This window comes from Furipterus horrens, unplaced genomic scaffold (genome assembly GCF_987537825.1).
Source record: "Furipterus horrens unplaced genomic scaffold, mFurHor1.1.pri manual_scaffold_1, whole genome shotgun sequence".
NCBI classification, from domain to species: domain Eukaryota; kingdom Metazoa; phylum Chordata; class Mammalia; order Chiroptera; family Furipteridae; genus Furipterus; species Furipterus horrens.
In genome coordinates this window covers 66,632,358-66,647,416 of record NW_028327171.1, presented here as the reverse complement: position 1 = coordinate 66,647,416, position 15,059 = coordinate 66,632,358, and the positions used below count along the sequence as shown (strand labels likewise).

Genomic DNA, 15,059 nt, shown 5'->3' with positions numbered 1-15,059 from the left:
TAAACAACAACAAAACTTTCCCATGCTTCAGAATTATTTATAACTAAAATTATAGAAAAATAAAATATAAAAGGAAAATATAGATATTTGGCAAACTTTCTTATCTTTTAATTTAAAAAGCTATGTTCAAGGTATTTCATATAGATGCTAGAGAGACATTAAAAAAAAAACAAGTTTCATTTAGTTATCTAGGAGCTCTCATAGAAAACTGCATTTTTATACATTTCATATATAGTTTTTAAGTTAAAAATTAATGACTTATTTCTAAATACTATAAATGGAATATATATGTCAGTTAAATCCTTTTGGGTGTGCCTGTATTTCTTTCTTATTCCAATTTATTTTTAAAAATCTCAGAAGGGCAAGATTGTAGGTTTCCCTCAGGTTAAGAAATTAATTCAGTCTGCATGACTAATTAAGAAAGGGTAGGCAATTTAGAAGAAAGTTAATACTATGACTTTTTCTTTTTAATGTTTTCATTATATATAAGAAGAAAAAAATTGGAGAATTAAAAAAATTACCATTATAACTGAATGTTCAATCTCTTCAGACACAATAAATACTGTGTAATAAGAAACAATTTCCAGAAATTGGCAGTAGGTGCTCTGTGCATCATATTGGAATATAAACTGCAAACAACAGGAATGGCATATTCACTTGTATCAAACACTGGACAAGTCAAGTGTTTTAAAAATATGTAAATTCTCAGAAGAACGTTTTTAAAAATGTAAAGAGGCTGAGAAGCAAATAAAAGCAGGGAGAAATGACAATATTGCCTCTTCAAAAAAAGTAACCACAGTAGGGGAAATCTAGATTTATGAGGCCCCTTTTCTCTCTAGGATATTTCAATCCATGCAGGGCGAGGCAGCTAAAGCCCAAGATGAAAACTTCAGTCTTATTGATATGATGTGTCAGATTATAGAGTTCAGAGCTTCCAGGGTGACTGGAAATTAAAGGATAAACCATGTGAAAAAGGAGGCCACAGGAGAACAATGTTCCAATATATGTATATAAATTTCCCCTCAATCCTAGGATGGACTCTAAACTGTGTGTGTAGAAAGAAGATTCCAAGGGTCTGGAGAAACCAAAAGCTGGAAGACTGAAAAGGCTGAACAGACTTTTTCAGGTTCTGTCCGCTGCAGAGAAGATGGTGTTTGAAGTTTTAATTTCATCAATATAGGGGGGGCCATGCCTTAGAAATAAAGATAAAACTGACCTTTTGCTTTAAGAATAAAGTCAAAATACAAACAACTCCATATTAATAAAATGTAAAACCAAGCCAGCACAAGATCAAGGTGATAGGCCAGTAATGTAACTGCCAGTAGAACAAAATCAACACTCCTCAGAAGTTCACAAAATTTTAGAGTATGTCTTCTGCAATGCCCGTTGTACATTAGAAAATTACTTGGTATAAAAAACAAGCAAAACAATAACAACAAAGCACTAGATAAAGATGACCTAAAGGTAACAGAAAAAGAAATCAGTAGAAATAGACCATCAGATGATACAGATATTGAAATTAGGGAACAAGGACTTAGAAGCAGCTATTAAAATATGTTCATTAAATTAATAGAGTCATAATAAATAAATATAATGGGAAATTTCAGAATGAGGAGGAAAATTTAAGATAACAAATAGGTTCCAATTTCATGAGTTGTCCTTGTGTTTTGTTGAATGGTTTCTTTTGCTGTGAAAAAAACTTCCTTCTATTTTTCTTTTTTCTTTCATTTCCCTTGCCTGAGGAGATATACCAGAAAAAAGTATTGCTATGAGCAATGTCCAAGATTTTATTGCCTATGTTTTCTTCTAGAATTTTTATGGTTTCAGATCTAACATTTACATATTTAATTCATTTTGAATTTATTCTTATGTGTGGCATAAGAAGGTGATCTAGTTTTAGTTTTCTGTACATATTTGTCCAATTTTTCCAACACCATTTATTGAATAAACTATGTTTAGCCCATTGAATGTGCTTGCTTCCTCTGTCAAATATTGACTACAATGGTATGGGTATATTTCTGGGCTCTGTATTCTGTTCCACTCTGATCCATTGTTCCATGTGTCTATTTTTATGCCAGAACCATGCTGTTTTCATTACTGTGGCGTATAGTATAGTTTGACATTAGGTAGTGTGATTCGTCCAACTTTGTTCTTTCTCAGGATCACTGTTGCTATGTGGGGCCTTTAGTGGTTCCATATAAATTTTAAAATATTTATTCCAGTTCTGTAAAATACCTCATTAATATACTGACAGGAGTCACACTGAATTTATAGATTGCTTTGGGGGATACGGACATTTTAATGATGTTAATTTTTTCCATCTCTAAACACGGTAAGTCCTTCCACTTACTCATATCTTCTTCAATTTCTTTCCTCAGTGTCTTATAATTTTCGGAGTACAGGTCTTTTACATCCCTGGTTCAGTTTATTCCTAGGTATTTTATTCTTTTTGAAACAATTGTGAATGGAATTGTTTTTTTATTTTTTATTTTACCTTTCTTATAGTTCATTATTGGTATACAAAAATGCAATCTTCACCAATATATCTCATAATGGTTGAATCTCCAAAATATAAAAAGAATTCATGCAACTCAACACCAGGATGACAGACAATCCAGCTAGAAAATGGGTAAAGGACCTGAATAGATACTTCTCCAAGGAAGGCATACATATGGCCTATAGTCATATGAAAAAATATTCAACTTCACTAGCCATCAGAGAGATGCAAATTAAAGCCACAATGAGATATCACCTCACACCGGTCAGAATGGCCATCATTAATAGATAAATAACAAGTGCTGACAAGGATGTGGGGAAAAGGGAACCCCAGTGGATTGTTGGTGGGAATGGAGACTGGTGCAGTCACTCTAGAACACAGTATGTAGTTTCTTCAAAAAATTTAAAATGGAACTGCCTTTTGGCTCAGCAATTCCACTTCTGGGAGTATGCTCTAAGAATTCCAAAACGTTAATCACAAAGAATATATGGACCCATATGTTCACAGCAATGTTATTTACAACAGCTAAAACCGAAACAAAATAAAACAGAAAACTATAAGTTAATATCCCCCATGACCAGATACAAAATGCTTTATAAAATGTTAGCAAATCAGGCCCAGTAATATCTGTAAAAAGCATAATATATAATGACCAAATGGTCAGTATGCAAAGTTTATTTACCTTTGAAACCATTCATTAGAATTTATCATATTAACACAAGTAAGGAGAAAGAAAACAGGTAATTATCCAAACATACTCAAAAAAGGTGTTTTATAACTATTAAGTCAGTAAAGTTAATAAGGTAATAAGATGCCAGAACAATATCTAACATTAAATTTATATATAATATAGGACTGTTGAAAGAAAAAATTTTATAAATCCACTTAGTGTAAAAAAATCAAATATTCAGAAAGTTTAACAAACCATACACTGAAAATACAAAATATTTTTCAGAAGAAATAAAGGTAAATAATGGAGAAGCGCATCGTGTTTCTGAAGAAAAAGGTTTACTATGAAATGTTAAATCTCTCCAATTTGCTGTATAGATTCACTGTGTTTTCAATAAACAATTCCAACATAATTTTGTTCTAACTGACAAGCTGATTTGGAAAGTATATGAAAAAGCAGGTCTGAAATAGCCAAACCAATTTTGCAGAAGAAAATTATGGAATATTCACATTACTGGATCTCACGACTTCCTATAAACTACAGCAATTGAGACAGTGGTTTGGCAGATGGACAGGCATATAAAGAAATGGAACAACATAGGAAATCTCGGAATGGATCCACACATATATGGTTAACTGGGGAAAGGAAAGTCAATAAAAAGGCTGACATAATTATATATATATATATTTGGAAATCAATAAGCCTTAACCCTCAAACCACATGTAATTATTTAAAGATGAATTATAGACCTAAGCATAAAAGTTAAAATTATAAAGCTTCTAGAAGAAAATATCTTCACTATCTAGATGTAGGACAGTTGCTTAGAAAGCACTAAACATGAAAAAAAGTTTGATAAACTATAGTTCAATAAAATTTAAGACTGTTGCTCAACAAAAGACTATAAAGAAAATGAATAGAGAAGTCACAGATAAGCAAAAACTAGCTGCAATACAAATACATAATACAGAAGGAACATGTATATGTGACCCATGGACATGGACAACAGGGTGGGGACTGACTGCGGGAGTTGGGGGGATGGTCAGGGTGGGGGAGAGCAATGGAGAGATTTTGGGACAACTGTAAAAGAAAAACAATTTTAAAAAAGAAGATAGAAAATAAAAAATTGACTTAAGAAGTACGGAAATAAAAAGGGATGGTTGTATAATTACTTCTAATCAGTAAAAGAGACAAACAGCATGATTTTAAAAAGTCAAAGACTTAGAATTTAACAAAGGAAAATACGTGAATATCCAATACATACATGGAAAGTCACTCAGCATCATTAGTCATCAAAGAAAAGTGGAGTACTTTTTACACTTTTTACACTCACAAGTGAATGGCTAAAATTACAGACTGGCAACATTGACTGTTGGTGACAATGCAGAAATACTGGAAGTAGTATTCTATGCTAGCAAGAGGAAAAAAATTATACAATTAAAAAAAAGTATTTAAAGTCTCATAGGGTGAAAGTATGTCAATTCTAATACCCAGACATTCCACTTCTAGATATTTATCCAAAAGAAATAAAAAATATGTCCTCAAAATAGCTTACATAAGAATATTCATTCTCTGAAGAAAAAAAGCAAAGAAACAAAATATGATCATTCAAACAAATTAATACTTCTCAGAAATAAAACATATGAATTACATAATATATATGGGTGAATCTCAGATGCAAAATATTATATTCTGTACTATTTCACTTATATATATTTCAAAAACAGGCAAACATAATCTATAGTAAGAGAGTTCTGTAATAGTGATGGATTTAATAGGGATTTCATTTTTGGGATATTATATTCAGATTACAAAGTTTCTTTTGGCCAGTTTCTGGTTAAATTTCGACATTTTTCTGGCTAAGAGAAAACATGTAGATTTAAAATAGAATTCACTTTCTTCAGCAATTGCCTCATTTCCTATTATATTTCAATGGCATCAAAATTACTACTAAACTTATTGATTAAAAAAAACTTTCAAAGAAACTTTCAGCAGTTAAATTCTTAGTAATTATAATTTTAATAAGTTTATTGGAGTCTTAAGAGCATGAGCAACTGTTATTTTTATAAGAAACTCTAGTAAGCTACCCCATTTGCCTATATGATCTGTGCACCCTCTCACTCATTACTGCATATCCACTGTCAGGATGCAGAGTCAAAAATGATCTACTTTGGTACCAGCTGACTGATGCTGAAGGACAGACTACACAGATTGGTACTCACCAATTATTATCGGTTGCGGTTCACTTTTTACTCCAACCCCTGCACTGGTACTAGCTGCAACCTCTACCCGGTATTGAACACCTGGGAATAATCCACCAATTATTACAGACCGAATGGCAGCATCCACACTTTTGTTGATATGAAATCGTGTTTCATTCCCCAGACACCAGATCTACAAAAAATGTAAAGTAAATAACAGAAGAAGACAGAATTATCCTTTCTGGTAATTAGATAAATATAATAGATTAAATTTTTTTAGTAGTGATCAGACTACTACCTAGGCTTATAAAAGTATTTGTAACTGACATTTTCTAAAGCCTAATTTCTGTAGTTTGTGTGTTGTATTAAGGGAAGAACAATAAGAAAAGCTAAAGCTATGCCACGTTCCTTTATATCTGCTAATCAACACTGAATGCTCATAACACAATAATTCCTTTCATGCCTCTAGAAAGTGGTCCCTAGTTGAAAACAGCATTTGCATATGGATTAAAACATAAATTCTTCTGCTTAATTTACTCAGCACGATTTATTGTACATATAATCTATTAAAATTTGGTGATTATAAGTTGTAATATTCAAAATATGTAGGTGCATATCTAAGTAATTTATATTTCATTTAAGGAAATATTAACTTACACAGAAGTAGTTAGAAAGATCAATTTACTTAAGTTACAGGTATTGACCAAGATGAAATTAAAGTGAATATTTACATTGACAGTAATAAATCTTAATATTGATCAATATATCTACACACCTATACATATGCATGAGAACGAAATGGTGGCATGCCTTTAAACACTGATGTGAGGAAAGCTGGACTTTTACGTCAATTAAGAATGAAATTTTAAGGCGTGCTTTTCTCTGGGATATAAAAATCTGTTACTGCACAATGTGTTATAAAATGAGTGGCACTATGTATGCATATTTTTATTCATACTAAATAGTATTTTATGCTTTAGAAACATAAGGAAAACCCAGGGTTATTTTCTGAAATACGTAAGTTTCTGAAACTATTTCTTTAAAATAATTCCTGTGAATCATATATTACTTAGATTTACTCTATGATACCTGTGTTACTAATGGAGGAATAGCGAGTCCTTAACTAAATATATATTTTATTACCAAAGTATGACAATCTAATATGAGTGAGAAAGTTTATAATTTTTGACATTAATTATCATCTTGTAAAAATAAACCAATTTTTAAGTAAATGCAAATTTAGACTGTTTAGTCCCAGATGATGCAGAAGTAAAGTCCTAACCTTATTAAAATATACATATGTATACACACAGAGATGCACCATACCAGATTATTCTTGCTCTTAAAACAACGTACCCTAACACTTGTAGAACTTTAGACTCTACATAATCATCTTGGTTTAAAGCAATATTCTTATAATTCTTGTGAACGTGTCTTTATAATGTTATGGGAGTAATTTTAAAAGCTTATGCATATTTTCCCCATTTGCTTAGTAAGTTAAACATTAATTTAAGAAAATTCTATTTTAAATTTATCATTTTTTCCTTAGATATAACTTAATTCAATCTGCAATATTTTGAGGGAAATAATTCAGTTTAATTTCACCTACCAGCTATTAATTTCTGGAGTAAGGTGGGGTGTCTAGTTTTCTAGACTAATGGATCTACCTAGTATATTTTTGTCAAAATTATGTATAGATTTATTAATAATAAAAAATCGTAGCTTTGCATTTTTTTGCAAGGTTTAATGAGGAGGTGTTTTACTCTCACATTTGACCTAATAACATCACCTAATCAGAATCTCATTTTCAAATATATGCATCTTATGTCTCTTAAACATCAAATGATGATGAAGAAACAATGGATATATACTGTTTCTAAATAGCAACCAGTTCAGTTGAAAATGAGATAACCAACCAATTTTTTTGCAAGACAGTTTTTTTAATCAAAATTTGTTTTTGTAATGGCTTCCTTTTTTGAGTGAAATATTTTTACAAAACTTCAGTAAATTGACAAAAAAAGCTTAGAGCATTAATTCATGCTGCCTACCCTTCCATCACAGCCCAATTCTCTAAAACCCTGAAGCATGTATTTTTTGAGAACACAATTTAAAAATGCTGCTATAGGGCATATTACACAGAGATCTAATAAAAAAAAAAAACAAAAAAAACTATTACGGTTTACTTGTGCAAGTGAGTTTGTGTTATCTGACCTTAGACTTAGGTTCTAATTCCCTATTCTTTTGTTTCTTGACCTGTCACACAAAGATGTAAAAATTAATTTTACACCCAAATTTAAGAAGAGGAACATTAGAGATGTGCTCCTCCACATGAACCTGAGACTTCTTTGAAAACATTTCTGCATGAGCCTTTCTTCTTCATGCAGGCCCTACCTTGTACTCTTGGATAATTCCATTCTGATGATCCGGAGGGGGAGGATCCCAGGAAACACTAATGCTTGTGCTATTGTGGCTTCCAACTGTCAGCACTGTGACAGATTGTGGAGGGGCACTTGGGGCTGCAGAGGAAGTAATTAGAATAAACACAAACTGTAAGTCTTGGTGAGCATCAATGCTGCTTGCAGAATACAAATATGGAGACGAGACGCATGAGGCTCTGGTTTTCAGTAGTTCTACATGTGCATGTAGCATTTAACAGAAACAGTTTTTATCAAACATTTTTTAAATATAATGGATTAATTTAAAGTAAATATAATAGCTGTGGTAATATGTACTGAATAATAAAGTTACCAGTTAACCTAATGAGTATTTACTATATATCCAGCCACAGCTAGGTGTCAGATTTAATGCTCACAGTAACTTCAGGAAGTAAGAGTAATTCTTATCTCAGTTTTAAAGATAAGAAAATTAAAGTCTACTGCAAGAGGCTAAGTCAAACAAATAATGGAGAATTTAGACAAGTACGTCTGATTCTAGAACTTTGATTCTTTTGATTCTAATAGTCTGTCTTTCTAGGAAAAACAAAACAAAACACTGCTATAAAAAATATTCTGAGATGATGTATTCCCAAATTTTATCAGTCATTACTTCTGAGTGGTGGCATTATTGACAATCTTTTTATTTCATTTTAGTTTGAGTTTAATAAATAAAAAGAGAAACACAGTTATAAATTTTAGCAACAGAGAAAAAATACTTGTGTTTTCACATTGAAAAAAATACTTGACTGCTATAAACTGACTCGTGATTTAATATTTTAGACTTATTTTATATTGAGGGCTAAGAAATTCTGAAAATATAAATAAAAACAGTGCATGTTGGGTCAAATGTGACATGGACACATTTTAATTTATTACATTCTCTTCCTTTATGCTTCTCCTGTAATCATACTGAGAAAAGGTAAGGACAATTTTCTGACTTGAGACTGCAGCTTCTCTCATACAATGTATCTGAGGGCTAATAAATACTAATTTTGAGGGAAAACATCAATTCTCAGTGAATCTCTGTGTTTAAACCAAAGGAAGAAATCAATATCAAAGTACTAAGAGTTAAAACAAAATTCAAAGGATTATTTAGTATATAACAGGGTCAATGCTTTTGCAACTCTACAAAGTTTAGCCCTTTGAAAATATATGCAAATTAACTGCAAAAGACATTTATAAACCCTATCAATAGTGCCCCCCATGTTTGGTAAATCTGTCATGACATATTTCACTGAGGTACGGTCATATTTGCATTCAGATACAGGCACACACATACCAACCACAATACCACTCTGCCTTATTCCTCTATATTATAATATGGTTCCAAAATATGGCATGATGACATAAATCTAACCATTTGTCTACCAGTTTGGTAGTTATTAAGTAGACTGCATTGAAAAATAACTTCTGAGAACTAGTTTCTCATTGGCCTTGCTGTTGGCTTGAAGAGACACCATGCCTGCTTCCTGACAGGTCAATTATTCCTGTGCTCAGCTCCTTTCTATAGATGTGAAAGAACACACATCACCACTCATCGTTCCCCGGCAGGCCAGCTAAGTTCCATTTGTTACCTTCAGAAAGGCACAGAAATCAGAGATGAACATACTGCAAATGGTGACAAATGTCTAATCCAGTGGAAATCTCTAACTGCAGTAAAATGGATTTATGGAAATGCACTTCAAACGTAGCATTCTGTATTGAATTACCCCACGCATTAGCACTACATATTTTCAACATAAAGTAAAATGTAATGGTGATGACACTATTAATAATTTTTAGTCATTTTTTCTTTACATATACTAAAAGTAATTAGTGATACCGCTAAAAACATGCCTATGTCAGTTTATTACACTGTAAACCAGTGTCAGGACAATATTCTCACAATGTTGTTTATTTTGAGATGTGTGTAATTTAAAACTCTTTGGTCAAACATGAGCATCTACATGTTAGCATGAGCAACCTATATAAATTTTCTTAAGGCTAGTATAATAATTATATAAAATATGTTTAGTAAAAAGGCTTTTTAAATGGGAGTTATATAAGTAAAATTGGTAGAAAAGCAGAAAAAGGAGAAATTTATTATTCTTGGCATTTTTTTAACTTTTATTATAGAATTTATTATAAGCCTCTAATTACGTGAAGGAGACCCTAGTAAATGGACTGTTTGAGACCTACATTTATTTCATGACCATCACAGGCTGACTTTAAAGTACAAGCAAGAAAAGTTCCAAAGAGGAGAGGGGGAAGAAAAAACACTAAGAAGAAAGCTACTGTAGACATGCAAGTGCCTTTCTGAATTAGAAATGATGAGTCAGACAGACAGAGGCCACAGGGAAGGAGACTTAAATAAAAGACATGTCATGCTTTACTACACCAAAAAAAAAAAAAAAAAAAAAAAAAAAGCCAGAGGGAGTGCACTTCCAGTAGCCTGAACTTCCAGTAGCCTGTCTTCTATTGAAGTCAATTAAGCCTAATCCACATACAAAGATATATGGGAAAACATAAGAATCAAATTCCAATGTACTAACAAACATTTTGGGCAAATGTTTATTAAGAAAAATTCAAATTATTTGAATGTCCTTTTTATTTGAGTTGTCAGATTTTATGGAATCCTCGGAATAAAAAGAGAAAATAACGCTTGCTGGATTCACTATTAGAGGCTTTCTTGCTACTTTTCTAAGGAAGATGATTAACTAGAACTTCAACGGAAATTGGCTTCATTAGGGTTTAAGTTTGGTTAAGGTTAGAGATCTGAATACTGACCTTCTTCAGTAGTTCGAACTGTTTTAGATTCACTATCCATTCCTTGGAACTCATTAAAATAAGGTCGAACTTTAATTTCGTAAGTCACTCCCTTTTTCAGATTGACTAAGATGGCATTTCGTTCATTTGGGACTTTAGCATCTAAATTCTGCCATGTTGAAGTAGCCTGCAGGCCTGAGGTCTGACGATACATCACTCGGTAGCCTTGAATAAACTGGGGCTGGCGATCAACCTGAAAAACAGCAAAATGATTTTGAAACCAAAGGGAAGTATTTCAGACGGCATAATGGACCCATCTTCATTTCTCTTGTGCCTGTTTCAGTCCTCATCAATTATCATCTGAGTGCTGCCACGGCTTTCTACTTCACATTCCTGCTTCTTACATCCTCTCCCAATTCTGAGTTTGCATTGCTTCTAAGTTATCTGCAAATGAAGAGACAACTCCCTCTCCTGTTTAAAATACTCCATGGTCCCTAAGATACCTACTTAATTCAAATTCTTTGAATTAGCACAAAAGCCTGTCAAGACCTAGACCTGCCAATTTTTCTAGCTTTATTTCTTATCTGTTTGTCCTTTTCCTATATTCAACGATTCTTATCTTTGTGGTTGTATATATATAAAGTGTTACTAGTCAGGGATTTCCTTTATGACCCCTTGTCCATTCACTAATACTTTTACTCAACTCAAAATTGTTTTTGAGTTTCTACTAATAAGCACCAGGTATTTCACTAAAATCTGGGGATAAAAATGGAGACTAGAAGGAGTCAGTGCCTGCCCTCATGGTCCTTAGAAGCCACGTGGAGGATGGGCATTGTCTAATGATCACCCAAACCATGTTCAAGTTACAGTCACAACAAATAAACACAAATAAATGTGATGACTGACATGTACAAGGAGCTAAGAAAGCCTCGAGTGAAGAAGAAATTGACTGGATCAGAGAGGGAAGATCGTTTCCCTGAAGACAGTGCTGAGATCTCCAAGGACAGTAGGGTTCATCCAGTGGACAAAGTTGTGGAGCTAAAGCATCTGTTTTAAATGCATAAAAAAGTTTGTACCCACTGACAGATATTAAAGTCTTTAGTTAATTTACCAGTAGCCCCACTCCTGACATAATTTGACAACTTTCTGGTCATTTTATTCATTTAGTGTACAGAAGATAAACAGCTGTTTTAAAATGAAAATCTGAGATTTTGAATCTGAAAACGCATATCAAATAGAAATTTGAAAGTTTTGTGTTTGCTCATAGATACATAAAACTGAATACATAAAAACATAAGCTAAAAATGAAACACGTTCTCTTTATACATTTATGAAATAATATTTACTGCAATTTTACCATTTTTTTCTAATTTACAGAGAAAAAGGGATTTTTAGCTATTTTTAAATAATTTGCCATGTTTCTAGTACCTTCTCCAATTAATATTCCATATATTATAGTTTAATAGTCATGTTCTAAAAAGCCTTTAACTTGACATGAATTCACAGTCAAATAAAGTGTAAAATTTAATGAAGAAGAGGTGGAAGAACTTCATTTTAGGTAGAGTGAAGAGAGAGAAAATAGAACAGGTAATGATAAAAATGCTTATTTGAGCTTGTTAAAATGTCTTTACCCAATTCTTAACACACTATAAACAAAAGTTATTCTTTCATATATTAGCTTCTAACTTCTTGAGTTGCAGCATTGATTTTTTTTTTTTTTTAATTAAAGGCAGAAAATTAAAAAGGAGCAAAACCAGGTGGGTGAGGCCAGAACCAACTACAATGACTAAAGACCTGTCCTGTCACTGACCAATCAGAGGAGACCATGACCCTGAAAGGGCACACTTGGAGAGCTGATGAATATTCTGCTGAAACCCTCTCCTGAGATCTCCCCTAAGATTCCAGCTTGCAACAGAGATAAATCCTCCAGACAAAGGACCCTGCATGTGTGCTCTCCCATGCTGTTTCCTTTCCCTTCTTCTTCCCTCACTTCTTTCCCCTCTGGCATGCTTCTTCAATGGCAGCTGGCAGTTTGTCCCAGGCTAATCCCCTGAACCTGTCCCCAAAGCCCCCTTTTTCTCTAACTTCCCAGCGATCCAAGACAGCCCAGCACAGGTTCTCCTGTTGCTTTTTCTGTGCAAAGCCCTTCCTTGTTTTACTGTCCCCAGCTTTAATAAATGTACCCTCGTAGTAAAAACAAACAAACAAACAAACAAAAACAATCTCGGTCAAAATACAGTGGAACAAAGGGAGGTATTTTTCTGTATTCACGATGTCCAAGTTAGAAAACGCCATGAAACTGGTGAGCATGAGTATGTGTGTTTCTATGTATAGCTAATTCCCGTTTCACAGTTGAGTTTCAACAAGAATTCCTTTACCCACCTGACAGCTTTCTAACTCTCAAAGAGTTTCTGAAATTAGTGCTACTCTTGTATGAGGTTATGTCATGAAAAAATAAGTCCAGCTCTGATGTCAACCTCATGATCTTGGATCCTCATCTGTGCCACAAGTCTGTACCAAAGAACATATTTTTTGAAAAGCAGAAGTTGTTCTGACATTATAAAACAAGGCAACTACAAAGAAAAAAGTTAAATTTATGGGATCCAAAGAGGGATACCCTTCATCAAAACTGTCAGTGTTCAAAAAAATCATTACAACATATGTTAAAACAACATTAAACTTGCATTTTATAAACTTCTCTGCATTCACTTTAAGTGAATTTATATACTGAAAGAAAGACATAACTCACAATAATAGCTTGTTAATACTGAAAGAAGCAAGCTGTGTTTTTAAGAAGAACATTAAGCAGCTGTTTCCAGATGAAGGGAGTCTGTAAATCAGGGTAAATTGGTTTTATCCATGTTTGGTTTTCATTAATTAAGTGTTTTAGGGACTTTATGAAGCTAATGTTTACTACACAATATTGCCTTGCTCATTTCAGTGTACACTGCCTCCAACCAGTACTGCCTAATGATCTACTTAATAACGAAGGAGTTTAACTGGATTTTGTACAGTTGCAATGCATTTTTTTTTCAGAGAAAAATCTGTTGTTACAGGTGGAAGCAAAAATAAAATGCTGAACATTACCTTTAAAAAAATAGGTGGGGTTTTTTATTGGATATGCATTTCCCACCATTGACTTCTGAAGCACATTTTGACAGGTGGTCATTTTCAAGTTAACCCATATGCTTGTTACTAGTTTTATTAACATTCTGATTGTGAGTCTGGATGCAGTTTCACAGCTTTATAGAATTCCAAAAATTATTATTTTCTGTAACATGCATGAAAAAAAAGTTTTCTTAAGGAAAGAGTGAAAAGATAAAGAGAGGTTCAGTCTCAATTGAGTTCCAGCTTAGCCTCTTAAACTTTCTAAGTCCCAGGTTACTTAATTTGCTCAAGTGATACCATGTTAGTACAAGAGCACAGACAATTAAATGATTAATAGAAGTTCAAGCACTTGGCAAATTTTAGCGATGCACAATGATAAAGCATCATTAAATAAAGGACATAATAAACACAGGGGTCCACATGCGGCCTTCAAATCATCACTTTCATTAAAATATTTAAGTAAAAGGCTTAATATTTACCTTTTCAATTAAAAAAATCCATCTAAACTGAAAATTTAAAATAAAATTTTTTAGGTGGGCTTAGTCTGCTTAGTGACTGATCTGGATTTAGCTGAATTCTGAAACTAGTTCAGCAGGGCATTCTTTCAACTCCAGATGTTATACTTAAGGGGCAAAGGGTCTGTGATTCTTTCTGCCTTTGAAACAAAACAAAACACACACACAACAGAAGAAACATTTAGATATGATATTTATTGTTATTTTCTTTGTAAAAGTCATTTCCTTATAATTTGTGCCTATTCTCATTATAAAAACAGTCATTTTTAGAATGTAGCATTTGCTAACTAATGTTGCTTCAAGATAAGCCTTGGGGGGCATGTGGATGGCTTTTTAGTACAAACGACGTATATGTTTGATAATTACATCCTGCCAAATATTGGTAAATCACCTCACTTGGCCCCAAATATGAGCACATGGGCTAGAGAATATATTTCTTCCCTCAAACCTAACACATTTGTTAATTCAAACAATGTGATAATTTAAAGAGCGTGCACATGTAGAAAGTTGAAAATATGACATCGAAATAAAATAGTTGGTCATAATTCCTTTGATAACCAAACTTACCCTCCTCAGTCTGGCTTAATTTCACTACATTTACCTCTCAACTACATGCTTATCTCATGGGAACAATAGTCTGTGATATAACTGAACACTTTCCTTCCTAAAATAAAAAAAAAAAAATGTATGAAGAAAACGAAGTTAATCATTCCACAGACAGTTATTGAAAGGATATCCCATAAATGATGCTTTGCCCTGAAAAAAACAGCAATTACAAACATAGATTCCAGATTCTAGAAGTTAAGCTCATAAGGGAGGGACCCTGATACAAAAACTAGAAATGACAAGCTTCTTGGGACATAAAGATGAATATGACAAGGTCCCTCTCCT

General features: G+C 32.9%; 1 protein-coding gene across 1 annotated transcript in view; it reads right to left on the bottom strand.

Annotated features, from left to right (window-relative positions):
• The window catches only part of ROBO2 (roundabout guidance receptor 2), a 604,209-nt gene that overhangs the window by 77,326 nt on the left and 511,824 nt on the right, over nucleotides 1-15,059 (bottom strand). The window contains exons 15-17 of the mRNA XM_090275911.1: nucleotides 10,567-10,798; nucleotides 7,757-7,881; nucleotides 5,387-5,558 (exon numbers count right to left, since the gene is read on the bottom strand). Of these exons, the coding sequence (XP_090132037.1) occupies nucleotides 5,387-5,558; nucleotides 7,757-7,881; nucleotides 10,567-10,798 (529 nt within the window). The remainder of the gene's footprint in view (nucleotides 1-5,386; nucleotides 5,559-7,756; nucleotides 7,882-10,566; nucleotides 10,799-15,059) is intronic.